At 47.7% G+C, this 26424-nt stretch overlaps 1 protein-coding gene across 1 annotated transcript; it reads right to left on the reverse strand.

The window, feature by feature from the left end:
- Positions 1-1718: 1718 nt before the first annotated feature.
- Positions 1719-13125, reverse strand: LOC308057427 (heat shock factor protein 5-like). The gene is made up of 6 exons (XM_080411533.1): positions 12825-13125; positions 12173-12397; positions 11880-12073; positions 8667-9041; positions 5336-5433; positions 1719-4956 (listed from the first exon to the last, which is right to left on the reverse strand). The coding sequence occupies exons 3-6, from the start codon at positions 11998-12000 to the stop codon at positions 4927-4929; spliced, it is 624 nt and encodes a 207-aa protein (XP_080267659.1). The 5' UTR covers positions 12001-12073; positions 12173-12397; positions 12825-13125; the 3' UTR covers positions 1719-4926.
- Positions 13126-26424: the final 13299 nt, after the last annotated feature.

Raw genomic sequence — 26424 nt, forward strand, 5'->3', positions numbered from 1 at the left:
CGGCTAGGAGCACCGCTCAGCCATGGCGTGGTGGAAGAGTCAGGGGCCCTGCCACCGGGAAGGGGAGGGAAGGGTGAGCAGAGGAGCATCTCCCCTCCTGCTGGGTTTGGGCTGTTTTGGGGAAGGCAGTCTGCATAGCTGGCTGGCAAATTCTTGAGGGATGTCTCCCCTCATCTCTCCATAGGTGGTTTGCACTCTGAAGGAGTTCAATGATTACAGGCAGTATCTGACCACACTCAAGCTGGAGGCAGAGAAGATGTTCATGCGAGAGGAGGTAGAGCAAAGCGGAGTGTTTGTGGATGCCGCTCAGCGGCACGGTGCCGAGGGCTGGGGCTTTACTTGTGGCACCTTGGGGAGGCGGTCAGTGCAGGAGAGGTGAGGGCTGTGCTGCCGGGCTGGGCTCTGCAGCGGGCTGAGCTAGTGCAGGGCGCAGGCAGGAAAGTCACATGCAGGCATGCAGAGCCCCGAGGACCTCTTCTGCCCTCCTTGCGTGGCTGGAGCAGAGCGCTGCCCTGGGCCTGTGGGATGCCTTAGCACACGCGGGCAGGAGTGCTCATCCAGGCAACAGCAAGCCACAACTTGGTGTCACCTTTCAGAAAAAGCTTTGGGAAGACCTGGCCAAATTAGAGGGTACCTCCAAACTGCCAGGACGGACTGATGTTTCTTGCCTGCGAGAGTGGTTGCTGCAGGAGCAAAGGAGGAGTTTGCCAGCTGCAAAGAAAAGGCAGAGGTAAGAAAAGGCCAAGTAACGCTTGCTCTTGAAGGGAGCCCATGATCCCCGATCAAAGTCCTGGAGCCTCACGTTCCAGTAAACACACGAAGCCCAGAGGTGGAAGGAGCCTGTGCTGGCTGCAAACCCATCGGCGGGGTCTGTGTTTGGAGCCTTGGACAGGCAGCTGTAAGCTGCTGCAGGGACTGCTGGAGCAGCACAACACGTAGCAGGATGACAGGAGTGGCTGAGCAGAAAATGGCCTGTGCAAGACGGACAGAGCGGCTCCTTCTCAGATGCCTGCCTTTCTCTTGACAGGCATCTCACCGTGATCGAGAAGAGGATTGAAGGACTGGAGGCTCTTGAGAAAGAGCGACGCCGCCTCCAGCAGCTTGAGGGCCAAGAACAGCAGCAGCAGGGAAAGAGGAGACAACCAGGCAGCCAGAGCAGCTCCAAAAAGCCTGCCAGCAAAGGGAGGCCAGTGAGTAGGAGCCGGGTGGATGCTGGGGGCTGCCTCTGCTGTGCAGCAGTGCGTTGGTAGCCGGGCCTTGGGAGAAGGTGCTGCCATGCACACAGGTGCTTGGGGCTTGCGAGAAGTGCTTGGCTGCTGAGGAGGTGGCAACTGGCTGGTGTGCCATGTGTCCTCACCTGAGGGTGGCTGTCAGATCCTGGGTCTGCTCTGCCAGCCCACTGGGTTGTAACCCATTCCTTGCCTCGCCGGGGACTACTTCGTCTCCCCCCTTCTATTATTTCTTTTCCCCTGTGCGTCTTGGACATGAGGCACTAGCCCTTTGTGATGCAAAAGTGTGCCTGGGCACCCTGAGTGGTCCCGTCTGTGCACAGACTCACATTTAGCATGAACCTGTGAGGTGCACTCAATGGGCTTAGCGTCCATGGTGCTGGTTTCACGTGCGGGTGAAAACTCTGGTTTTCATCCAAAGACTTCTGCATCCAAAGGTGCAGCACCCCTGAACCTGAAAGTGCCGGTGATGGGACATTTGTGAGTTGGTTTTCTCTTCAAGGAGGTCTTTGATCGGCTTAGTGGAGAGCCTGCTGTTGCCTGGTTCTCCTTAGCAGGGTGCCCGTTAAAAGCTGCCTGGCTCCATGCCCTGCAAGAGCCTCTCTGGAAGCGTTTCTGCATAGTGTGGGGTGGTATCTGTGCCAGGGTGAAGGCTTCGGCTCCTTCTGCCATGACAGTCAAGCTGTCAAGCTGCAAAAGAGCATTTGATGGGAGAGGACAACTTTGGGCTGCCGCCAGGCTCTGTTCTCGACTCGTGACTTCTTCCCCACTTTGTGTGAGGCTGGCAGCCTGCGGTGGACTTTCAGAGCGCCTCCTGTCCCAAGAACACTTCCTTGGGCTGGCAGCTTACAGCCAGGTCATGCAAGGAAAAGGATCGTTTCCTTCTGTGCTCTCAAAACCTGCGTGTGCCAGGTGGCGTACAGAGAAACCAGATTTTTTCAAGCTTGACTGCTAGGGACTTGTCTGGACGTGGGTCTTGGGAGGAAGAGGAAAGCAAATCGAGGTGAAGGAACACACTGACTCATCAGCTGTTCCCCATTTTAGCATTCCAAGCCTGCCGGACAAAAAGCATCTAAGAGCACACCGCCTAGGCTGCTGAACTATGGTGGCAGAAGACCAGGAGCTTCAAGAGATGGCTGAGACCATGGTCCAGGAAGTGCTGAAGCGGGTGAAGTGAAGCTGTGCAGGAATTGTTCCTGAATGTTTAACAGAGTTACATGGGACTTTCAGGGACTGCTAGTACTACACAAATCTGGCTTGAGCGCTTGGGAAATCGGAATTAGTTCAGACTTGATTTCTTTTTGAAATAACATGGCTGATTATCATTCCTTATTACAAATAAAAGCAGTCCTAAGTAGTTTGCTTTTAAGGTCAGAAAGTTTTTCTTCTTTTTTCTTGCACATTCATTTCCTCCATTTCCTGTTACCTCTTGCTTCAGTTCCACAAGGAAATACTGACAGCTTAATAACCATGGTAATAGCAATAATCAAACAGCAGGGCTGCTATTATAAAAAAAAAAACAAAACAAAACAAAATGAGGTGAGGGCAGGAAAAAAAAAATAATCCCTGAAATCCAACATGTAGCCTCAGTTCACATCTATGATAAAGCAGCGGGGAAGTATTGAGCTAATGGTTGTGAGCTGCCAGCACTGCTGTTGCAGAAGATAGCAGGAGGCCTCTCAAAAGACTCATTCCTACCCAAGGATACTGATTCATCACACTAATCCAAACCCCACTTAAGAGATCCCAAATGAAAAATGGGCAAGAAGTTGTACCCGAGCTCCCTGTTTTGTAACCAACTGTGATGAGAGTGTAATACAAACCTCTGAAACCCCGATTTCAGAAACCTGGTGAGATACACCATCATCAGCCACCATGTCTGGGTATAACCACCTATGTCCCCTTGCCATTCCATGCAGTAATTCTCTGTAGCTTTTTCTGGAGAGCAAACTGCAGCCAACCAACCAGTTAGTTACAGGCCTTGTCTGCCCGTGTTCCAGTCAGGGTCACCTAACACTTTCAGCAGCTCAGGTGCGTACTGTACAAGCCCAGCAGCTGGCCTCCAAGACCCAGAAACTCCACCTGTCTTAATCTCTCCTAAACTTAAAAAGTGATGCTCTCTGCAAGACCCAGTAAGGAACAGCACAAGGTTTAAGCTTCCTTGTCCAAGAGTGCCAGCTTTTCTTTCTGAGACCACAAAGCACCATCTGGATCCAACAGAAACGGGGCTGGTAACCAGCTTGCTGACTACTAGCGCGCCAATACGGTTCACTGTCTTCGGGACTGGTCCAGCAGTTTCGTATAGGCTTTGCCACTCCTATCTAGCAGCACACAGCGGGACCAAACAGCCTAAAACACCCCGCAAACCACGCTTCAACAGCATTGCACTGAATTCCTGCAACTGGTGGAAGGTATTGAGTGGAACGATAGGAAATATACCATGCAATAGTTCTATTTTTTGTGAAGAACAATAAAAATGCTTAGTCAGCCAGAGCTGATGAATTTTACCGCTTTTGAGGATTTGTGCAAGTGGTTACTGATGGATGATCGATACACCGGCAGGGCAGGATGCTCAATACTGCAGCTTGCCCCATCCCCCAGCAGAAGTTTGGGGAAGTATATGCCCCAGAACACACAAAAGGCAAACTGATTATTCCCCACAGCTCAGCAAGAACCGCAGGCAAACTGCTGTCTTCTGTACCACCTGCACAGCCTGTCACCACGTTCCAGGAGAAATGACTTATGCTATGCGAAGACTCAGAAATCTCTAGAAGTCCCGTTGATCCACGCGGTACGATAGCTGTGTTACCCTGCTCAGAGACAGCTGGTTACTGACCTGGTGGAACTGATACAGGGCACTGCTCACCTTTGGCCTTCTCACGCAGAGGATCGCCTTCCCGCAGTCTGCCCAGATGCTCGGCAGCTTTTTGCTGGGGGTTTCCAGGAAACAAAGCAACCACTAGCAAGTGGCCTAAAGCTCTTCTGACTCCACACACTGCCCACGGACTTGCTTCTCCAAACAACTGATTTTTACTAGACCCTTTGGACACTGTATATTATCCTTCAATCTAGCCACAACACCACCTTTGACAACTCCTTTGGAATGGTTTACTATCCCATTGATCTCGGCCTTCCGAGATAAGCTATTTCATTGTGACTTCCCATCGCTCAGATGGATCCTCACGTCCTGGATGAAAAAAGCAGCTCACGATCAAAGTGAGAGGACAAAGATGCACTGTGCGAAAAATAAATACTACAATATCGACGGCATGACTGGCTGTTGGCTATTTATAGCCTTACACTAACGTGTTACCCTGGCCATAACCTGCCCATCTTGGATAAGCTTATTTTTTAAAAAAAAACCTCATGAATAGAAGACAAAGGTTGAAATTTGCAAGACAGGAAACTGGATGATCAAGCTTGGGTAGGTCAACCCTTTTTCAACACACATAAGCATAACTTGCTACGCTTGTCCTCTGGGAGGGGGGAAAAAAGTATATGCGTTATGCTGTAATAGAAAAGGAAGCCCTTGCATTCTTCCTTCAGATCTTCCGATACCTGATAAGCCAGGCCCTCCAAATAAGGTGCAGTTTCCACTAGAATTACATAACGCATTTACAGGAAGTACTGGAGTTATCTTTAATAAGAGATCTCTGAGGTGGGGCCCATTCCAAAAAGTCACCTTAGTTTTTCTCGTTCAACAAATGAAACTCAGGACTGCAGGAAGCTGTCCGGGACAAAGAAGTGGAGCTGCTTCTCACTATTTTCATAATATTAAAGAATCTCTTTTTGTCCAGGCAAGAACATTCTTCCAAGACAAATGCAGGCTCATTAACTAAAAGTGATTCTGGTGAAGTCAAGCAAAAAAACACTCCACTGATGAGGACACCCGCTATGCTGCTACCCTGAAACCTAACCTGAATTACAAAACTACCCGTTTAACATTCAGTGGTTCTTTGAAATAGGTATTTGTAAACCACATCACTTTCACTTTATCAAGCAGATCAATTTTCAAATTTTTATCCTGAATTTCACAAGTGTATAAACCTGCAGTTCATTCATACAGTCTCCTTCGCTTTCACCTCCTTTCAGTAGGCTACGCTCACCTGGACAAAGCTGTCGTGGGTGCACGCTGAAGCAGTAGGACCAGCACAGCCAGCCAGAGGATCTGTGTGGGCTGCTGCTGAACAGCTCTGTGGTGTGGCTGCAAGAATTCAAAACACAGCTATCAGACTGCCGGAACCTGTGTCTGGTGTGCAGAGTTCTATAGCTTACTTTGATTAAACATTTCAATAATCACACAGTAAGTGAAATTCCAGAAATTTATTGTTACCTTCCAAGTGATTTTAAGACCAATTTCTTAATCTTAAAAATACTTATTTTAAGATATGTATAGATATATTAAAAATATATATTGTAAAATTGATAAAACACACACATACATGCAGAAACTTCATAATCAGTCTTTTGTGTCTTAATATCACCTCTCTGATTTGGCTGCTTGAGTTTCTTGTCACAATACACCACAAAAAGTGTATTCACATAGCTGAGCCTAGGTGTTCATACACACTTGTGACCATGTGAATTTTAAGACTTACAAAGAAAATGAATTATCTTAACCAAGAGTGTATCATTCCGAAGAATATCATGACTACTCCTGAACTACCACTCACCAGAAAGGTTTTCATCTGTAAATGAACCCTACAGGAACAGATGTATTCAAAAGGCGCAATTGGACTTGTGCTGTCAGGTGGCACCAATAACTAATAATGTCTCACATGGTCTCCATGACTGATTTTTCATTATAATGAATTTTTCAGATAATGAAGCTTCAACGCATTTCTTTGACCCGATTCTACTACTGTCAAAGGTTTTGCAGATAGCCGAAAGTAAACAGAACTAAATCCTTACAATAATTCTGGTCTAAGGCTAGTGGGGAAAAAAAGACTTAGACGAGCATATTTTATTTTACTGACTTTTCAATAAGAATCATAATGAAAAACCAGGGAAAACTTTTTGTCACAGAAGTTAACAAACAAGTTTGAATACACATAAAAAGAAATCTTTTCAGAAAGTTCTACTTTGATTTCATTTAATGGGACTTCAAAAGTGAAATGAAAAGAGTCAAGAATAAGATTGAACATACATTCTTCAGTTCTCTCACTTATTAAATATGTATCTTAAGGTTAACTATCACTTTCCAAACAAACTAATCTTGCTGCTATGCTCTCATGATGAAGGAAACCAGACTTTTTCATGTGGACATATGAAGAAACACGCTTTCAGCATGCTGTATGTTATAATATACAGAAGAAAGGATAACGGAGAGATTAAGAGATACACAGGCACAGAAGTAAAACCACTGAGACAGTCCTAAGTGACAGTGAAAATTAAAAGATTTATCATACTCCAGTGAAATGTCACTTACACTCTCAGAAACGCTAATTAATTCACTGGAGTTTTCAAATGCCTCAGATTCCCTAAGTTTCTGTATTTTAGTTTTGATTACACCTTGCAAAATTTGGTATGTTTTCACCACATTCTCACACCCACCTCCCACCCCAGAAGATTCTACCTGAGCAACATAGCCAAGTTATCCTTTAAACTTAAAGCAACGAGCGTCATCCAGTGAGAGAGATCTACATATTCATGTCTAAATCTGCGCTGGTCTCCCTCAGCTCCCCTACAGGCAGTACTTCAAAACAGGCACTTCCAGGACACCAGTAATCTTACCCCAAGACAAACTCTAAACCGAGCAATGTGAATCGCACCCGAGACGCCCCTTTCCTTCCCTTGACTACGGAAGAGGGCTGGGGCCTTAGCTGAGATAGAGACAACTACCACTCATCATGATGAGTTTCAGCCTATGCTCTGTAACCAACAGAAACACAAAGCGGGGACCACCTCCCACCTTAATGAAGCAAGTATTCTGGATGAGGCTTGGAGCTACCTGGTCTAATAGAAGGTGTCCCTGCCCACAGCAGGGGGGTGGGAACTTGCTGATCTTTAAGGTCCCTTCCAACCCAAACCATTCTGTGATTCTCAGGACACCTGCTCCTGGGAGAAGACTTAATAGTTAGCAGCTGGTAAGGCAGGCTCCACACTTTGGCCACCACAGTAATCTTTGCATAAGGGGCACAAGGCAAGGAGCACGTGGCAGAAACTGCCTGTCTCTTAAACATTTACATGTGTCTACAAGAAATGCCCAGCTCCTCAGAACACTTCCTTGACAAAAATGACGTTATGGAAACTAGTGATTATTGTCTGAAATGTTCTCAGCAGAGGTCTCAGAAGAGATGCACAAAAGATGTAATGATTTCACTGTGTAGGATTTCTAAACAGGGATAGATAGCTGTCTTTGTGAAGGTGCAGCTGCCAAAGGAGGAGCAGGCAGAAGGAAAGAATAATAACTGAGCTTTAGTTTGTTCAAGGAAAGGGTCACTGTTCTGAATTTCAGAAGTTTTAGGGAAACTGAACAAAAACACCACAAAACAACAACAAATAGACCACCACTCCCCAGAAAATAACCCATCATGTGATTTTTCCAATTCAAGGTAAGGGCAAGGAAAAGAACAGTAATTTGCTTCAACTCCTCTTCTGAAGAATAAAAACACTTCAGTGAGACTGATTTATTTTGTAATCAAGTGATTAAGTGAGACTGACAATTGTGGCAGAAATAATTTCAAAAAAAGAAAGAAGCCAAGACTTTTGTACTTTCTAGTCTTCAGTGCATAAAAAAATACAACATAAAGAAGCTAAGCAAGAAAAAAAATTTGGATACAAAAATAGTACGAGCAGAATGAAATATTCTACACCAGGAGTCCTCAAACTACGACCCGTGGGCCAGATATGGCCCCCCAGGGTCCTCAATCCGCCCCCCCGTATTTACAGAACCACCACATCACCACCACCCTGCCGGGGGTTGGAGGGGGAAACCAAGCAGCCACAGATGACTTCCTGCCACCTAATCCGCGCACCAGCCCCTGTTTAGAAAGTTTGAGGACCCCTGTTCTACACAGTACGTTTGACTGATCTTTAAGGTTTAAAACCTTGACCTGGAAAAACATGAGACCACGGCCTAGGATACTACTTCTTAACAAGGTCTCAGTGCTTTAATATCATGGTCCAAGTTTTGCTTAATTGAAAAAACAAAAATGAAAGTTAGCCTCACACCGACATTTTGGACAAATGTTTTTCTCCTCACCCTTTCACCTCAACAGAAAGGCTATCCAGAAAATCACAAGGGGACAAACAAAATCTGGAGGAAGGACACAAATAGCAAACAGAAACTCCTTTTGCTTTAAAGGTCCATCTTCCTTTTAGACTGGACACTTTCCAATTCTCACTTGAGATATACACATGGCAGAGTATTATAGAAAAATAGTCTCACTTTAAAATCTATTTTTGAAAAGCAAATGCAGAAATTTTTTTCCATACCTGTTGGATAGCAGGCTTGTGAGTATGGCACTGAAGATGCAGAGCTGCTACAATTTGCAATGGATGCGGCAACGCTTTGAGTCCCTTGCTGAAGTGGCGGAAGAGAAGCCACAGGCTGGAGTGTGTACGTGGCTCCCGTTGGAAGCGTCTGGAGTACCGGAAAGGCAGCCCCTTTATCTGGAAAAGCTGGGCAAGCCCCTTGCCCTGGCAGCAACCCAAGTGGTCCCTGCTGGATCCAAGTGGAAGGGACTGCAGTCGGATCTAATCTTTGTGCTGGTGAAGTGCTGGGGGCTCGGCACGAGGTTGCCGTGTAGGAGTAAGGAGGGAAAACACCTTGACCGTAAAGTTGATGAAACTGCCCTACAGTCAGCAGTCCTGCAGTGGGTACAAATTAAAGTGAAACAAGTGTTAAGGAAAGGAGTTTTCACAGGCAAAGAAAGGCAATATGAGGAGCCAAGGCTCTGCAACATTATTTGGGAAGACTACCTTTGCTCCAGCATACTTAACCCAGAAAGGAGACTGTACTCTTAGACCCGAGCATGCAGTAACTGCTGTGTGGCACACGAGTGAAGCGCCAACACAGGTGTCTGCGTAGCATTCAATCTCCTTAAACTGGCAGTAATGAGTTACCCGTATTTAGAAATGTGCCATACATCGGAAAGTGTAGTAACTTACTAAACCAAACAAAAGCAATTTTGAAAGTACTGTGTGTTAAATCAGACAATACATTTTAAGAAAGGGACATCATAAAGCAAGATTTTACCAAACTCCACTACTGACAGTTCACAAACAGCTAAGGGAAGGGCAATGACAAAATCCTCCAAAGGACTTTGCAAGTAGTTTATGACAAGTCATTTATTTGGTCAAGAAAAAAAATTCAAAGCCCATTTTTTCTCAGTCAGCTCAACTAGTTCGGTGCAGACTAAAATATCCCAGACTTTGCCATTTTGTTATTTCCTAGATAGTCCTTTTATTCTTCTCTATTATTTTACAGTTTCATCTCTCAGACAGTTACTGTTTCATGAAATGGTATTTGCTTTTATACCATGACAGCTCGATTTCTGTTTTGGTGGCTTTCTTGAAACACTGACAGTAACACCCCGAACGCCTGTGCTCATTGATTTCTCTAAGAACTACTGCATTTGTGACTCCCCTGCAGGATTGCATTTAGCCAGGAGAATTACAAGTTTCAGGATGGTTCACATCAATAGGGTTGATCTAGAAGCCAGGCTTTCTCAGACCTGTAGTTTCCAATTCTCACTCAAAAGGACTTTTTTTAAAAAATAGCCTCACATTTACCTCTGGCACTCCTCTGATGGAAGCTAATTCAAGAAATCAGTAACATACAGTCATTATTCTGCAAGTTCACATTTAACCATTAAGAATCACTAAATAAATACCAGCTGACCCTGAAGATTTGCTAAGACTTAATGCATAAGACTGTTTATTTCCTGTTCAGTACTTTCACCATTTATAAACAGAGAGAACGAACAGGGGTATGAAAATCCTTTTGTTTATATTTCACCTTTGGATAGGGACATGAAGATTATCTAGTTCTAACACATACACAAGACACCACAGGATGCCAAGTTACCCACCTCCCGCTGCTGTACAGGAATTGTTCCTGAATGTTTAACACAGCGTTCCATGCTGCAAGACATTGGGAACAGACTGACGCTTTGCAAACAAAGGTATCTCTTATCAAATTACCTCACATTTACAGCAAAGACGTGTCCCTAAATAGTCAGTACAGAGCGCAACAGCGCATTGTCAGCCTGTCAGAACTTGACTGCATAGAAACCCCAATGTTTTCCTTGTTCTGTCTTTCTAGAAAATGAGACTCCTAGAGCAAAAACTCTGAAACTGCAGCCATCAAAACAGGACAAAAAATGAACAAGTCGTCTCTTTCTAATAATTTCCTTTACCAGTGGTCTGCGTTACATCAGACAAACCACATGTCATTGAAGTCTGCAATGACTCATCTTAGCGTTAACAACGTTCACATCAAATCATTAATTTAAATGCTTCCTAGCCTCCCTACCGAAATAAGTTCCATCCCTTCTCCGATGCTTCATTTTGTTTTCTTGGTATTGCACGTGCAGTTCCACACACATCACGGAAAACACCACTTGAATTAGATGACAGTTCCTACCCTGACACAGTAACCAAGAGTATGGTGATACCCTACTCTGCTCTAAATGCCAGCCGGTGCTGCAGAGAGCAGTACCATCAACTGCTTCTCCCCTTCTCCTGGTCGCACAGTCCTGTCGCTCCTCCTACACCGCGCCTTACAGCTCTGCACCCATGGGGTGCATCACCCGGGTCCAAGAGCCAGCCACAAAAAGGCTGTTAAAGTCTTCTCCGATCACTGCGCTGAACCAACACGTTGCTGTATCAGCTGCAAGGAAGATGACAGTTAACACGCCACCAAGGGAATGGGAAGCAGGAGTGCTCTTCTGGCAGCAGCCCACAGTTAGAGCAGCCCAAGAGCACTGCAGAGCAAGATATTCACATCTTCCTTACACAGCACCAGCTACAAAGCTTTTGGGCCGACACAAAATGTGTGGAATAATCCTGAGGGCTCAGACTTGTCTTGGGAAAACTCAGATCCTCCCAAAGAGCGTTAGAAAGAAAGAAAACACATTCTAGGGCTTTTCAGCAGTATTATTTTCTAATTAGCTCTCACCTACTCATGCGATCCATTTTAAAAACTGCGTAGCTTGTGAATTCTTTTTCAGGAGACAACTGACAAAAATCTTACTACCAGGTCTTGCTTCCTTTGCACAAAACTAACAGGATGCTCTAGTGATCACTTCACATGACTCACTGTTTCGCACACATTTAATGACAGCTTATTAACCACCCCTACTGATGGGCATCCTTACCGACGGGCAAGAAGCAGTAACGTTCATCTGGTAGAGCTGTGCCAGCTCCACAGAGATCAGGCAAGGGTGTTCTTAGTGTAGTACGCAATGGAGACTGTACTATAGTCTACAGGCAGCCTGAAATACATGTGAACCATGCTACTCATGCTTACTGGCAGCAGATCTACCTGCATAAACAACAACAGCTTCCCTATACCAGGTGAACTGAGATGCCACCGGCAAGGACAGGTAACCCTTCTCCCTCAGGAGAGTGCTGATTTTCAAAACCCATGCCACCCAGCGCTTCTCAAAAACCCACCAAGGCCCCACACGGCCCACTCCGACTCACCAGGCCTGTTGGCATTGCTGAGCGTCGAGGGCGGAAGCAGCAGTTGCCTGGCCAGTGGCATGCCAAGCAAGCGCTGGAAGCGGTTAGGTGGGCGGCTGGTCACATCCAGGCCCGCTGCCATCTTCGCCTTGTTGCCTTTCGTCAGGCGCTTCAGGTGGACGAGGAGTTCGTGGCGGTCACGGCAAAAGTGGGGGCTGCGGAAGTGATGCAGGGACCCAGTGCAGTTGCCACCGTTGCCTTGCCCACCCTCTGGGCCCGGCCCCCACCACACTGCTCCCCAGCAACATCCCCACCTTGCAGAAGCCGTAGAGATTGAGCTGTCGGATGAAGCTGATGAAGTTCTTGGTCTTGAAGAAACCGGCGGCTGCCGCTGCCCCACGGCCACCCAGCTGCGCGGCGACGGCCAGCCCGGTGCCCAGCAGCTCGCACCCAAAGAGCGGCTGGTTGATGAGCAGCCCCTGGCCGGAGGCACCCAGCGAACGGAGCGGCAGCGCGGGCTGTTGACCAGCCGCCACAGTCTGGCGGGGAAGGTGTCGGCACTGACGGGGACGGGCTGCTGCGACGCCCGCCGCGCGCGGCCCCCGGCCCTCAGCCCCGCCGCGGCCCTGGTCCGCGCAGCGCCCCGGTCCCTCGGCACGGCACGGCCGCAGCCCCGCCCCCCCTCAGCTCGCCGGCGCCCTCAGCCCCGCCGCCCCCCTCAGCTCGCCGGCGCCCTCAGCCCCGCCGCCCCCCTCAGCTCGCCGCCCCCCTCAGCCCCGCCGCCCCCCTCAGCTCGCCGGGTGCCCTCAGCCCCGCCGCCCCCCTCAGCTCGCCGGGTGCCCTCAGCCCCGCCGCCCCCCTCACTCCCCCCGTCCATTCAGCTCCCCAAGTCCCCTCAGCCGGGCCATGTCCCTCAACCCCCACCATGTCCCTCAGCCATCCCCTCCGCCCCGCCGGTCCCCTCACCCCGCCGGCCCCTCAGCTCCGCTGCCACCAGCATCTCCCGTAGCTTCCGTGAGCGACCGGGCGGCTGAGGCCCGGGGGCCGAAAGTTGCCGCTCGGGGCGGCCCCGCCGCCAGCCCGCAGCCGTCCCGGCGGCAGCCTGGAGGTCCTTGAACCACGGCGCGGGTGGGCGCCGGGCCGTGGAAGGCGGCTGCAGGCGGGGCAGAGCAGGGAGCACGCGTCCCGCAGCCCCGCGCCCCGCCATGGCTGCCCGCCGCCCCGGGACCGCGCGCGGGAAAAGGGGCGGGACCGCAGGACCACGTGACACATCAATCCCAGGGAGGGGCGATCTCGGGAAGGGCGGGGCGGGGCGGGGGCGGGTTCTGCTGAGCAGCCGGACCTGCCCGGGCTGCCGCGGCTGCCGCGGGGTGCGGGCGGCGGGGACGGACGGGACGGGGGGGACAGAGGGGGACGCGGGCAGCGCGGGGCTGGGGAGCTGCTCCGTGTGCCGGGGGTGCACCGGGCTGGTGCTTACCCCGCCGGGAGGAATGCTGCCGGCAGAGCAGGTGTTGCAAAGTGTCGGCTTAAAAACCGCTGGCAGTTCACAAAAGGAAAAGCAAATTTATCAGGAGCGCAGAGGAACGCGGAACGAATCGGGAATTGTGTCACATTTGCCCTAAACCCCCCGAGACCTGTGCAGTTCTGATCCCCACACCAGAACAGATCAGGTGGGGTTAAAATGGGGCAGCGAAAATCAGCAGCGAGTATAAGAACTAGCTTCAGCGGAAGGAAATGCTGAAGAAGGAATCTTCAGAGGGGCGGTTATTGTATAAAAAGATAGGTAGTGAAGTTGTAGTTAGTGTAAAGGAGGCAAGCACGGCTAATGGAGGTTTTCAAATAGGAGAAATCAAATCAGGTACTTAATCACAGGGAAACCGGGGAACTAATTGCCACAGGATGTTTTGGGTACCACAATGTTACTTGGCTAAGGGAGGGTGTGGGGGTGTGCGTGTATGTGAAGAAAAAAGAGAGGAAAGAATAAAAAGAACAAGATTAGCTATATTCACAAAGACCAGAACTCTTAAGCGGCACCTTTGTCACTGCGAGTGCTTGCACTGTGCTGTGGCACAGCTCTGAGGCGGTGCCTGAGCTGCACTGGTGCAGATCTGCCCTCTCCTCAGCCTTGTGCTGTCAGCTGTGGCTGCAGGCAGACTGCAGGAACCAGCAGAACCATCCTTACCGCTGCAGAACAGGAATCTGCTATGAACCAACAGGCAAAGAAGAGCAGGGAGCTGGGGAAGGAAGAGTGCGGTGATCTCTCTCTCTGCTTGCATCTTGCCCACAGGTCACCAGCAGCGGCGGAAGAAAATGACATTCCTCTGTCTTGGCTGCCCTCAAAGCAAGACAGTAGTGAGAAGACTGAGCATCCGTGTGTTTCGTGACCTCAAATACATTATCTTGGAGTTGTCGTAAGATTTCTTAGCAAGAAGGTACAAACCCAAACCTCTTCTTTAACTAAAGTCGTCCTTATTGCTTTGGTTTACAGCACAGCCCCTAACCACCAAGGCAAGCAAAAGCGCAGTAAGTTCCAGAAAGGGGGCAAAATTGAATAAACTGATGGGAAACTGTTCCTATTTTTAAACTGAAAGTAATATCCCTCTGCTCTTCCGCATAGCTGAAGTGAGGAAAATGATGTTTGGGCGGGGTTGCTAACAGAGTTTCACACTTCAAATTAAACCAGAAACAGAAATGTTGTCAATGTTGTCATCAAAGCTAAATCCAGCACCACAGCAGGATGTTGCTTTACCCAAGGAATTAATGGCCTGCGATTCTAGTAAGCTCATGCTGTCGTCTTCCCAAGAGGCTTTGCATTTTTTTCCCCCTCGGTAATAATTTATTAAGAATTATGTTGCTCAGTGTAAACAGCTAAAACTTAAGTAAAGCATACTGAATGCAAATCTGAAAAATCCAGAAAGATGTCCACTTCACAAAAAATTCTTCTCGGCATTCCTGAGGTTGTCTTTTGCATTACTTCAGTGAAATGAATTTGGGTTTCTCTCCCCCTGTGCAGCGAGAGTGCCAGAAGACCATGACTACCTGATGGTGGGATAGGTGAGGTTTTTAGTGTATCATCCGTAAATCAGGGCAGAGCCAGCAATACGTAGTCCATCACTGAAATGCAGAGCATGATTCCCTAGAACTAATGCACAGAAACATCGGTCCCTTTGGTACCACTGGCCATTCTTGACTTCAGCCACTTCATGGTCAGTGGGTTAAATTTGGTCCTGAGGACTTTAATCGTTACTTTGCTGTCAAAGATTGTTATTAGCCAAAGGTGATGGGAGCTGCAAGAATAAATAGCTTATTACTAATTTGTGTTATGGACTCAGTGCTTTCCTTCTTTTTCACCCATGTGAACTCAAGTTGCTGTTAGCCCGCACGCCCCTATTTGCCATGTACCATGGCAGTTACTCCCTGGTGTCTGCCTCTCTCACAGCTGTGCCTTTCTCTGCAGCTAGCTTTCTTCCTCCTTCCCTGCTGTGGGACACCAGAGATGTGCCTATTTTACACACGAGAAGGTGGGCCTTTGCCAGAAATTCATAATCCTCTTCTCCTGCCAGTGCTTAATCTCCATTCCCACCTTTTGTAATAACCTCCTAGTTTTCTATGTTTCCCTTGCTTATACATATATATATAGTAAAAACCCCTACCAACTGAACGATCTAAATTACACATTTTGCAAACTGATTCTGCAGAGCTGAACAAAAATGTTATTGTTAGCTTGTCTACTGTATGTCAGGGCAAGGACAGCTGCATTTCCATGCAGTGTGCTGACCTTGACTACCATCCAAGGACATACTACTGTTAGTAAAGGCAGCACTTAATCCCTGGAAGGTTTTACCAGGTTAAGTGGAGAATTTTTCATCACCTGGAAAATTTAAATCAATGTGTGCTTTTGTTCAGCTACCAGTTAGTTGAGGAAGTGACCAGTTTACATTATCAAGCCTGTAATTTGCAGAAGGCCAGACACGCTACGTACAGTCACCCTTCCTGGGCTGAAAAAGTCCACCTCTAAATGCATAAGAGGAATGTACATATATACTATAAAGCTGGAAAATAACTGTTCTTACCATGATTATATGCATGTTAGATCTGTGAGTGGTAAGAAGTGTTGCTGTAATTAGTTTCAGTTTTGTTAGGAAGGTAACAAAGAACAGTTGAAAAACATTCCCTAGAGAATTAACATTTTGGAAGAAAAGTGATTTTTCTTACTTTTTTTTTCTAGTTAAAGAAATAATCAGCTAGTACAGAAGGATGGATATTATTTTCTTATTGATGTATAGCAGTACAAATCTTTGAGCTCCAGACCTCTTGTAACACAGCTAAGGCAGAGTCTCATACTACTACATTTTAATTTGTTCTGAATCAACATAAGTGAACATTGAATATTTCTATCCATGTCATCTTAATTAGGAAGGAAAGAAGGACCTAGATGCTTTTGCTAATAAGTCAGATAAGACAAAACTCAAAACTGTTTTCAGATTTGACAAATTTTGGCAAATAATCTCTATTTTTAATTATGGATGGGATTAGGTCTGGAAGCACGAGCATAGTACCAGACAACCAACTTTCCTACTCAGCTGACTCATCTGAAACTATGGAACATGACAATTTTAGAACATAAGCCTAAGAACATATCATCAGCCCATTTTTCTCAGTTCTGTTTTAAGTGATCTTTGAAAAGCATAGTTAACCTCTGTTTCATGTGTTAATACCATATTAAATTGCCTTATTGCTTTGTCATGTAGAGAAACTTTGGTGTTGACTTCTGATTCATTTCAAGAATGTTTTTTTCTTGTAAGCTTGAAAAAAGAATATTCCACTGAAGTAAGCTGATTGCAAGCAGTTTCAGTAATTGAATCTCTAGATAATTGTCTTTATGCTGGGAGGTTTTGTCCCACTTCTAATGGAATTTTAATGCTGAAACAGTTTCATTTAAAACTGTTGCCATAAAACATGTTGGAATTTTCTATTTTTGTTGCAGGTGTGTTTTTTTTTTTTCCCCAAAACCTTTTTAAAAGCTGAGGTTGAAGATGATATTATTACACTAAGAAATACTGCCAAATACATTCTGAGAAATTAGAAAGATTTCTACAAGATAGGACTGTTAAGACTATCATGCTGTCAGTCTGTTGCAGTGTTCCCCAGTACTAAAATGACTGCATTTAAATAATATTACAAGTAACTGGGGCGTTTTTTCAGTGGGAAGACAAAGAGGGTCCCCCGTGGAGAGTCGGCCAAGTCACGACAATCACATCAATATGGCTACATGTCGTGCTCAGTTTATTAAACAAACAGGTCATATTTATAACTTAAACCGACCGCCCACCCGACTTTACACACAGGTGATTGGATAAAAGTCTCTGGCCACGTGGGTGTCTGTGTCACTGATCGGTGCGCATGCTGCAGGCGCCTGATCAGAGTGTGCCGATGAGAGCGTGCTGATTTCGCGGTTCCCAGGACTTCTGCACCTGGCTTCTTGTCCGTGCATAGCTTGTTTTCTTTCTCACACTGCTTGTTCCCAGGACAATTTAAAGTTGCTCTGCAGCTTCAACTAACAGGCCTGGGTTGTCTAACCCGGACAATGGCAACATGTCTTCTCGGTACTTTAAAAATACCTCTACAGGTACCCAAGGTCACACACAAGCAGAAGTTTTCCTGCAGATCATGTTGGGGTGGTTGGCAGTTGGCACTGTAAAGGTGAAATGAGATGCCCTTAAGGAGAGCAATCCATGCTGTTCTTGGGACCAGAGACATGCAGGGCTGGACTGTGCAGTGCTGGCAGCAGAGGGCATTGCTACCAGTGAATTCTCTGCAGCCACAGAAGACCTGTGGTGCAGGTGAACCTTATATCCAGGAAGGACAAAGTGCTTTGGAAAGTGTTCTTGGCTAAGGAAATCTCATGATACAGGAATACTGTGAAAATCATTGCTTTTTTCCTCAACTGTTTCACCACAGCGATGACTATCAAAAGTCCTGTCTAACTGAGAGGTCCCAGAACACTGAAGGTTTTTCAGAGTGGTGCCTACCTACAAGAAGTGTAAGAAGGAGGATCTGAGTAACTACAGGCCTGTCAACCTGATCTTAGCGCCAGGGAACGTTGTGTAGCAGATCGTCCTGAGCGCCATCACACAGGAGGCAAAGGAAAACCAGGATGTCAGGACCAGCCATGATGGGTTTATGAAAGGCGGGTCCTGCTTGATGAACCTGATCTCCTGCTGTGACAAGGTGACCTGTCTAGTGGGTGAGGGAAACAATGTGGGTGCTGTCTACCTGGATATTAGGGAAGCCTTCAACACCATCTCCCACAGCAATCCCATTCGGCATTGGATGCCCACCTTCCATGGTCCCCAGGAAGAGCCCTGAGCCCTGTGTGAGGGACAGCACCGACCTTCCCACAGGCTGAAGGTCACGGCTTGGCCTTTCTGCTTCATCAAGCAAGCCAAGGCTTTGCTCAGCAGCAGAGCTGCCTGCACAGCGCCTTTGCCTACCTGCACTCACAGCCTCCAAGGATGGGCTCTAACAAGGCCATGGGGAGGCTTTCTCAGCCATGGCCCTCAGCGGGGCCTGTTAACGCTTCCAGGGACTGTGGGCTTTGCTCCTGACTTGGTGTTCTTGAGAGGTTTCTTGAGTCTCCTCTGAATACCTGAAGTCCACAGCACCACAGACACCCTGGGCTCATGCCGAGGAAGAATGCCCTGACAAGCCCTGTCTCCTCCATCAGGGACATCTGGTCTTCAAGTTTGGCTCCTACACTTAATGAGATAAGTTTCAGCCGTACAGTGAAAGGGAAAGGCAGGTAATGAGCACTTTGGAGAAATGATAGAAGGCTTTCCCAATTGCTATTGATGCAGAGTGTCTCCTGAGGAGGTGCGGACAGGTAGGAAAATCAGTCCCTGGAGCTAAACACTGTGTGGACAGCCTTGCTCCTCAACTCTCCAGCCTCACTATTAGAGCTGAATGTAGCAAATTCTTGGCAGTAAATATTGCCTGATTTCCTTAGAGTATGGGGTGTAACCAGAACTAAAAGAGGGATTGCTAATGGTGAATGGTGGATGGTGGTGGTGGTGAGGGGACTGGGATAGAAATTAATAAATAAAAAATACATTTCTCAGCTGTATTATTGCTAGTTCGTGCAGATCCCCATGAAGTCTATTGCCACAACTGAAGAGTTGCCCATAGGGAAAATTACAGACACTACTGAAAGACAGTCCAACTTTTCCTCTCTGAACCTTAAAGCAGAAGCTACATAGGTAAAATGGATTGGAGTGATCACAGAGAAAGAGGAGAAAGGCATCTAGAGATGAACTTCTTAACCCAGAGCTGTAAACCAGGAAACCAGGACGTCAGCGTATTCCAAATGTCTTCAATTTCATAGAAGGCGTGAAATTTCTGGAACTCATGAGCAATATTGGGATGTGTTCTTTTATTTTTTTTAACACATATATCTGTAGAAATTCTCCCACTTTGATCTACATATACACAACAACTGGTATCAACAACAGCACAGACTCTGCCTTCAGCCGCCAGCTTCATATCTAATGCCATTCCATTTTGAAAAGCTATAGGGGCTATTTCTCACACTTCTTCCTGCAGAGCCTTCATGGCACCTGCAGGGTCCTTGGCCATCTCTTCCATTGCTGCGCGTCTCTTTGTCACTGCCTTCTCCCATTCAGGAGCCGCTAACCAAGGAGTAACCGAGGCCACACGCAGGCTGATGATCTGGGCTATCATTGTGACACCCATTACATCTGAGAAGCTCATAGGCCACTTGGAGGCACGTGGCCATGAAGGCAAGTTTGAGGTCCCTGGAGTGTCCAGTTCCCTTGGGGGATGGGCCATCAGCAGCCCAGCTGGTTATGGCTGCAGTAAGAAAGGCACTTGGACTCTGAGACAAAGTGTCATTTCAAATGGCCTTGGTTAGAGCAAACTCTCTACACACAGAGACAACCGTGTCAGCTGTATGCCGTCCCTTCCGAGGCTGGGAACACGGAGTTTCCAGCGTTGGGAGGGTGGTGCAGCAAGTGGTGCAGATCCTGCCTGCAGAAGGGTTATCCCACACCGCTCCTGTCAGCTCTTGAAGTGCTTTCTGCCAGGGAAACCCATTCTAGTCATCACTTCTCGTGTTCTAAGAGGAGATGTTCACTTGGGAGTTGGTAACTGCAGTCCCAGACAAAGGTAAGGGCGTGCGGTTGGCCATTCACCAGCAGCTTCCTGCAGATTTCTTCTTCCAGTATGGCTTGTTCTGCAACCCAGGGAAACACTCAGCACAGCCCAGCCTGAAGGCCAAGAGGTACGTGGAGCACAGCACAGGCCTGCTCAGATTTTCTGTGACACTCATCACTAACTCCTCCATGTACAAAGGTCTTCTGCTCAGATTCTCTCAAGCACCTCATGAAGGTTAGAAGGAGAGCAATATCTCCTTTAGAGCACTAGAGAAAGGGACCTTTACTTGAAGGCCTTTGTTGAAGGGAAGGTGGAAGAAGATCCCTGACCAACATAGTGCAAGAGCTCTCCTGGACTTGTTTTGAACAAAAAGACAAGGCAGGAGTGGTGAAAATGTGGATGGCACGTTTGAGTCAAGTATGGGTGACGTTGGTAAAGTAGAAATCAAGGGCAAGTCAGCAAGACAAATTGTAGCAGGGCTGAGTAGAGAGGAAAGATCACCTCTACCAACCCTTGGGCAGTGCTCTTCCTAATGCAGCCCAGGATGCCGTGGGCCTTATTTGTTTGAAAGGTGCAAAGCCAGGAGAAGAGGGGGCTTTGGGGACACCTAATAACAGCCTTCCCATATCTTCTTGGGCCATATCAGCAGGAAAAGGCAGCCAGGTTCTTGCCTGTTGTGCTTGATGGGACTGTGAGGGCCAATGGGCATCAGCTGAAGCAAGGGAAGACAATGTCCTTCCCCATGAAGACAGTCAAGCAGTGGAGCAGATGTCCCACAGAGCTTGTGACATGTCCATCCTTGGAGCTTTTCAAGCCCCACTTGAAGGAAAGCCTGAGCTACTTGCTTCAACCCCATAACTGATCGCTCTCTGAGCAGCATGTAGGCCTGGACACCTCCTGAGGTCCCTTCCAGCATGAATGATTCTGGATCTCCATCCACCATGGATCTTGCCTTCATAATGGGAGGGAAATCACTCAGGTTTCCAGCGGTGGTTGAAGCCAAACAAAAAGTTGGTCAGTGCGGCGAATGAAGAGATGGGATGCAGCTTGATGAAAGCAAGTTGTCAGTTTATTAGTGATTAGCTGCCCCGCGCTCCACGGTCGGTTTCCCTGTATCAGTTGTCCCTGGAAGTCATACTTAGATCGACATCGATTAGCATAATCACACCCTTTCCGACATATCGGACAAAATCCAGGACGAGGAGGTTGTTGTTTATTCCCCGCAGCCCTCACAAGACAATTTCTCTTTAGATGACCAGGCTTACCACAACCATAGCAATTCCCCACACCACGCATCGCTGCAAAAGCAGCAGCCATAGCTTCAAACTTGTGGTCAACCGTACCGATTCGGTTACATGCTTCCACCATTTCCACCAGAGCGGGGTTCGGGTTGGGAAGAGACTTCAGTAGCCTTTTACAATCAACATTAGCATTTTCAACAGCTAGTTTTGTTAACAATATATCCCGAGCTTCCGCATTATCTACTTGGCGTTCCAAAGCCTGTTTTAGTCTATCAATAAACTGCATATAAGGTTCTCGAGACTCCTGAGTGATGTTAGTAAAGGCTTTTTGTGGCTTTTGTACGTCAGAGACCTGGAAAAAAGCCTTTTTCGCCTCTTCTCTAATTGCCTCGAGAGCCGCACGGGGGCAGTGTTGAGCCTGCGCTACCGGATCAGCACGTGCACCGGTGCCCGCAAGATGCTCTATTGCCAGCGCAGCTGATGCAGCATCATTATGGTTAACGTACGTGAGCAGGAGTGCTTGCAGTCCCCCTCTCCAGTGCGACTCCCATAACGTGTACTGAGTCGGGGTTAGCAGCAATCGTGCTAAAGATTTCAAATCATGAGGAGTCATGACATAAGCATCAAACACAGAAGATAACAGACTTATAAAACAGGGAGAAGAAATACCACGTTCCGTAACCGTGCGGCGCAGTTCTTTAACAACCGAAAAAGAAAGAGCCTCCCATCGTGCTCCCCCTGCCCGACCCTGAGAATACAAGACCGGAGCAACTGTAGTTTTAGCCATTTCTAGATCCCCCTCCTTTAAGGCTTGTTTCTTTATTTTTGCCCACACATCACGTAGATCAGGAGGGTATAAATCAGGTTCTTGTTCAGGCTCTACTGGTCCCGGGTCAAAGGGGTCTTCTTCTGGCAGATACTCCACTGCATTGACACCCAGGGGTTTAGAGCACTGTGATTTAGAGGCTGATAAGGACAGGGCTATAGGAGCTTGCGACTCCTCCTCCTCTCCTTCCTCTGCCTTTTCTTTTTGTGCTTTCAGAGTCTCAAAAATAACTCTCCATGAAGAGAGCAGACGGTGGGACTCAGTATTGCCTTTTGTCGCAGAATCCCACAATTTCACCCCTGTGTCGTCCCAAAGTTCCCGCATAAAAATTGTAGTTGCGGTCACTGCAGGCATATTTACTTGCACCCACTTAAGCATTGCTTTAAGGTCATGCCCAGAAATACTTTTCTCATGTTTGTTAGGGAGACCTTTCATAAGCTCATATACGTCTCTTTCCGGGGACGAAGCCTGATTCCCCATTACGGATTTCCCACAGCTCACCTCTCAACTCCGGAGGGTGTTCAGGCCGGCTCCCGCTTCCTTTCAGCGGATCATTCAAAGTTCTGTGGGATCCATTGCATGTCGCTCAGATAGGCGATTCGAGAGTCCGTCCACATCAGATCCTTCACCGGATCATGTCGGGGTCACCAATTTGCGGCGAATGAAGAGACGGGACGCAGCTTGATGCAAGCAAGTTGTCGGTTTATTAGTGATTTTCTTACAATTATACGTTTCTACCTTCTACATATTACACACTGATTGGTTAAATCTTAAGCGTAAAAAACAGGGATTGGTTGATATTTAAGGCACACCGTTAGAACAATAGGAACTTATTAGTTTACCTTGACATAGCAACAATTTCTATTCCCAAATTAGGAGGTTTCTTTCTAGGCGGCTTTCTTGATTAACAAAGTTACATATCGGCGCCATCCGTTCCCTTATCTGGCTACTTGTTTCTCTGTCCGCCTGGCTGCCTCCTCAGCTGTAACGGCTCAGGGGTCTGCAGTTAGCTTGTTCCTTGGTTCCCAGGGCTTGTGCCCTGCAAGTTCTAACAAGTCTCTATTCATCAGGCTATCAGTACTTGGACTCCTGTCCTTGAGGCCTTGTCCTACAGGGGAACACAGACAGACAGGCTGATTCTTTGCACCAGCACTTTGCTGCCTCTTGGCACGGTTCTTTGTGTAAATTTGTGGGTGATGCAAGGTGAGGGGGTCGCTCTGAGCCAGCTGGCGTTTCCGCACCAGGCCAGAGGCGCAGGATCCCTTTGGGCACAGCTGTTCTCTCATCTTGCGTTCGCTGCTTAGATTTAGTTTAATGCCCTGTCCTATCCTCAAACAGCGTGGCTGTAGCAAACTAGAGAGGAAATGCCCTGCGGTCCCTGGCTCCCTGAGCTTGTGAAATGATCTGTTGCTTTGGGGAGGGACTGAGAAATGGTTTTACGTCATTCGTATGGAAGGTAAAAATGATGTTGGCCTAGGGCAGTTCTCCATACTGCCCAAGTGACATAAGAGCTTAATCTCACCGAGGTAGGCTTTGCAGAGGGCACTGCTTCCTTTAAAATGTGATTTATTAGTATGAATTAGCATTCGTTTTGGGTGTGGAAGTAAATTGGTTCCCATGAAGGGCAAATTGCTGCTCTTCAACTAGAGAGAAGCAGCAGAGCAACAGATGAACATCACCCCAAATAGAAGTAGGGTGAGAGAACCCCCAGGAGCACTCATGTCCAGTACTTTGTCACTTGTCTTGCCCTTGAACTGGTGAGTGTGTGGCATTAGGGAGCTGTGCCAGCAAGGTCCTCTGCACAGCTGCAGCGACACCACGGCGGTTTCTGCCAAACTGGGTTTTGTGCTCCTTGCAGGGCATTGGGGGAGGGATGTGGGCTGCTTGGTGAGGAGCGCATGGGGATTGTACAGCAGAACCAGAATGTTATACAAATCAGACTTTTTGTCTCATACTTGATGGAGTGTGAGTCAGCAAAGTCCCGCAGTGCTGTCGCTCAGCTAGAAATGCATCCACAGCGTGGTCAGGAGGTGCAGAGCACCTTGCAAAGCCCTTGGCCAAGAGGCAGGCTTTGGGAAATGGTTCTGTAAAGCCACCTGTGCTGGGCTTGCAGTTGCTTGCCTGCAGAGTATCTGTGTTAGTTGTGGAAGGCTCAGGAGTGCTGCCTTTGAACAACCCCTACATCCCTGATGCTGCACGATCCACAGGGACTGTGGGTAACCCAGTGAACTGGGGTCCGGGTCTTCCTGATGGGGAGTTGGTTTGTATAATTCTCTTGCTTTGAATCTGTTCTTCCCTGGAGTAAGTCTGACTTCAGTGAAGTCACTCCTGATTGAAAGGAGTAAAATTGTGGCTAAGCCCTAATTAATCGGGCCATGTGAGTTGTTAGTGGCTGAAATGCCACGTAGCCCTTTCTTGGAAAATGAGCAGTTTCCTACTGTCTCGCAGTCATTTGGGAACGTGCCACGTGCTCAGACTGTCAGAAAAGAAATAGCTGGTGTGCCTCTTGGTTTATTGGCACTTGTGTTATAAATGAACTGCTAATTTTTCTGCTGGGCAACATTTCCAATTTGTTACTCTTGCTGCTTCTGATTTGCACGTTTCTGTTTTATGGCTCCAGTTGTACAGCGTGGGTGTTCTCGTGCCAGCCCACGTTCCCGTGTGTTCTTGCGTTATGGTCTGACGGCCTCTGCTGAATTGGAAACCATTGTGGCACTGACTGGCAGATAAACAACAGACAGAAATACTTCCATTTGTGCGTCCTACAGGCTTATTAATAGTTTATTGTAAAGGAAGAAGGAAGTAAGAAGCACATAAAAACATAGCAGAGCTTATTCTGTGTTGTCCTCTTGCTCTTTTCCCTGTAGCAGTGCACTGTTTTCAGGCAATGCAAGTTCAGTCTGTGAGGTTTGTGAAATTCATTGCTGATGCTCGGTGGAGACTGAATTAATGCTCATTGGTTACTATGGAATACGACAGGACAGCGAGTTATTGCATTACTGAAAATAAGTCCTTTAAAAGTCAGCCCAGCCCTGTTAGATGTTTTGTTGTGCACAGAAACTATTCCACAAATACTTTTAAGATGACTCTTGTGAGGAGGAAAGGAGCAGAAGACCAAGGCAAATGGCCCGGCGCCACAGGAACCTGAAGCCAAGTGACTCATTTCAAAGACTCCTGCGAACCGGCAGGTGAGGGGGGCAGGCGCAGGGGCACCCCCTCTGCTGCAAACGGATCTTCATCCTCCGGTCTCTCCTGTCTTGTGATGGCCCTTATTTTCCAGCCTTTCTGATATCAGGGTTTCAGCGGGAGCTTTCCCTGCTTGGCTTGCCGTGTTACCTCATGCTACAAGGATCTTTTCTGTGCAGGTTGGCTGCTGCAAGGAGTTCAGTGAAGCCTTTGGGATAGGTTATGCAGGGAAACTGACATCTGAGTTTGGGGTTCTGGGCAGTTAGGGTTGATATTGCTGTGACAGTAATTACTGTTAGCCTGAGTTTACAAAGAGCCTGAAACAGCACCAAAGACGAGCAGCCGCTTCAGTCTGAGTGGGTGCCAGTTCAGATGCCAGTGGTGATACCTGGAAGGCCAGAGCTTGTAATATACTGCTTGTCACAGGGGAGCACGAGAAGGGGAACCATCGTACAACTGTCTGGATCTTCCTTGAAATTGAGAGGGGAGTTGTATGAAGGATGAAGTCGTATTTGCATGAAAACCTATAGCCTGAAGCTGTGTCTAAACACAACAAACTTTAAAGCATAGATGGGATGCAACCCCTCTGTCATCCAGGCACGTTTATTTAGAAACCTGGTCTTAAACAGTCTGCTAAGGGTTTGCAGTTGCAAAGCAGAACAACATTTTGCACTGGTCTCAACTGTGCCCCTAGGCTGCAAGCAAGTGTGTAGCAGAGTTAGCGCCCTGGTAACACGAGGCAGTGCTGCAGTAGAGACTTTGCAACCTCTTACCCCCAAGGGAGGGCAATTCAGCTTTCAAAAGCTTAAGGGACCATGGGTTCACAGCGACACAAGCAGCCAGCTTCTGCCTAGCACCCCTCTGCCTTGGCTTTCCCCCTGTTTGAGCTGACGCTGCATTCAGCCTGGTGCAAGGTCCCACTTTGGTGGGGTGGTAGAGCGTGGCTGAAGGGTCAGCCCGCTCTGAAGGGCTGAGTCAAGCCTTGCACGGGATGCCATGTCCCACGGTGTCCCTGGAGAGGGGGCTTGGAGCATAATGTGCATCTGCAGGAATGGCGAGAGGCATCTCTCTCTCAAGGTTGTGGTTGTCTCTGTGAAACCAAATCCTTGCTGCTTTAGCCTTGCCCTCAGGTCCATGGAGAAAG

This window comes from Falco punctatus, assembly GCF_963210335.1.
Source record: "Falco punctatus genome assembly, contig: scaffold_91, whole genome shotgun sequence".
Taxonomy (NCBI): domain Eukaryota; kingdom Metazoa; phylum Chordata; class Aves; order Falconiformes; family Falconidae; genus Falco; species Falco punctatus.

Bases quoted from the DNA above. Each gene is read 5' to 3' on its own strand.
- LOC308057427 (XM_080411533.1), bottom strand. From the start codon at position 12,000: ATGGCAGCGGGCCTGGATGTGACCAGCCGCCCACCTAACCGCTTCCAG. The intron at 9,042-11,879 runs GTGAGTCGGAGT...TACCCACTGCAG, and splicing joins CAGCAATGCCAACAGGCCTG to GACTGCTGACTGTAGGGCAG. The intron at 4,957-5,335 runs GTGAGCGTAGCC...TGTCCCGGACAG, and splicing joins CCCACGACAGCTTTGTCCAG to CTTCCTGCAGTCCTGAGTTT.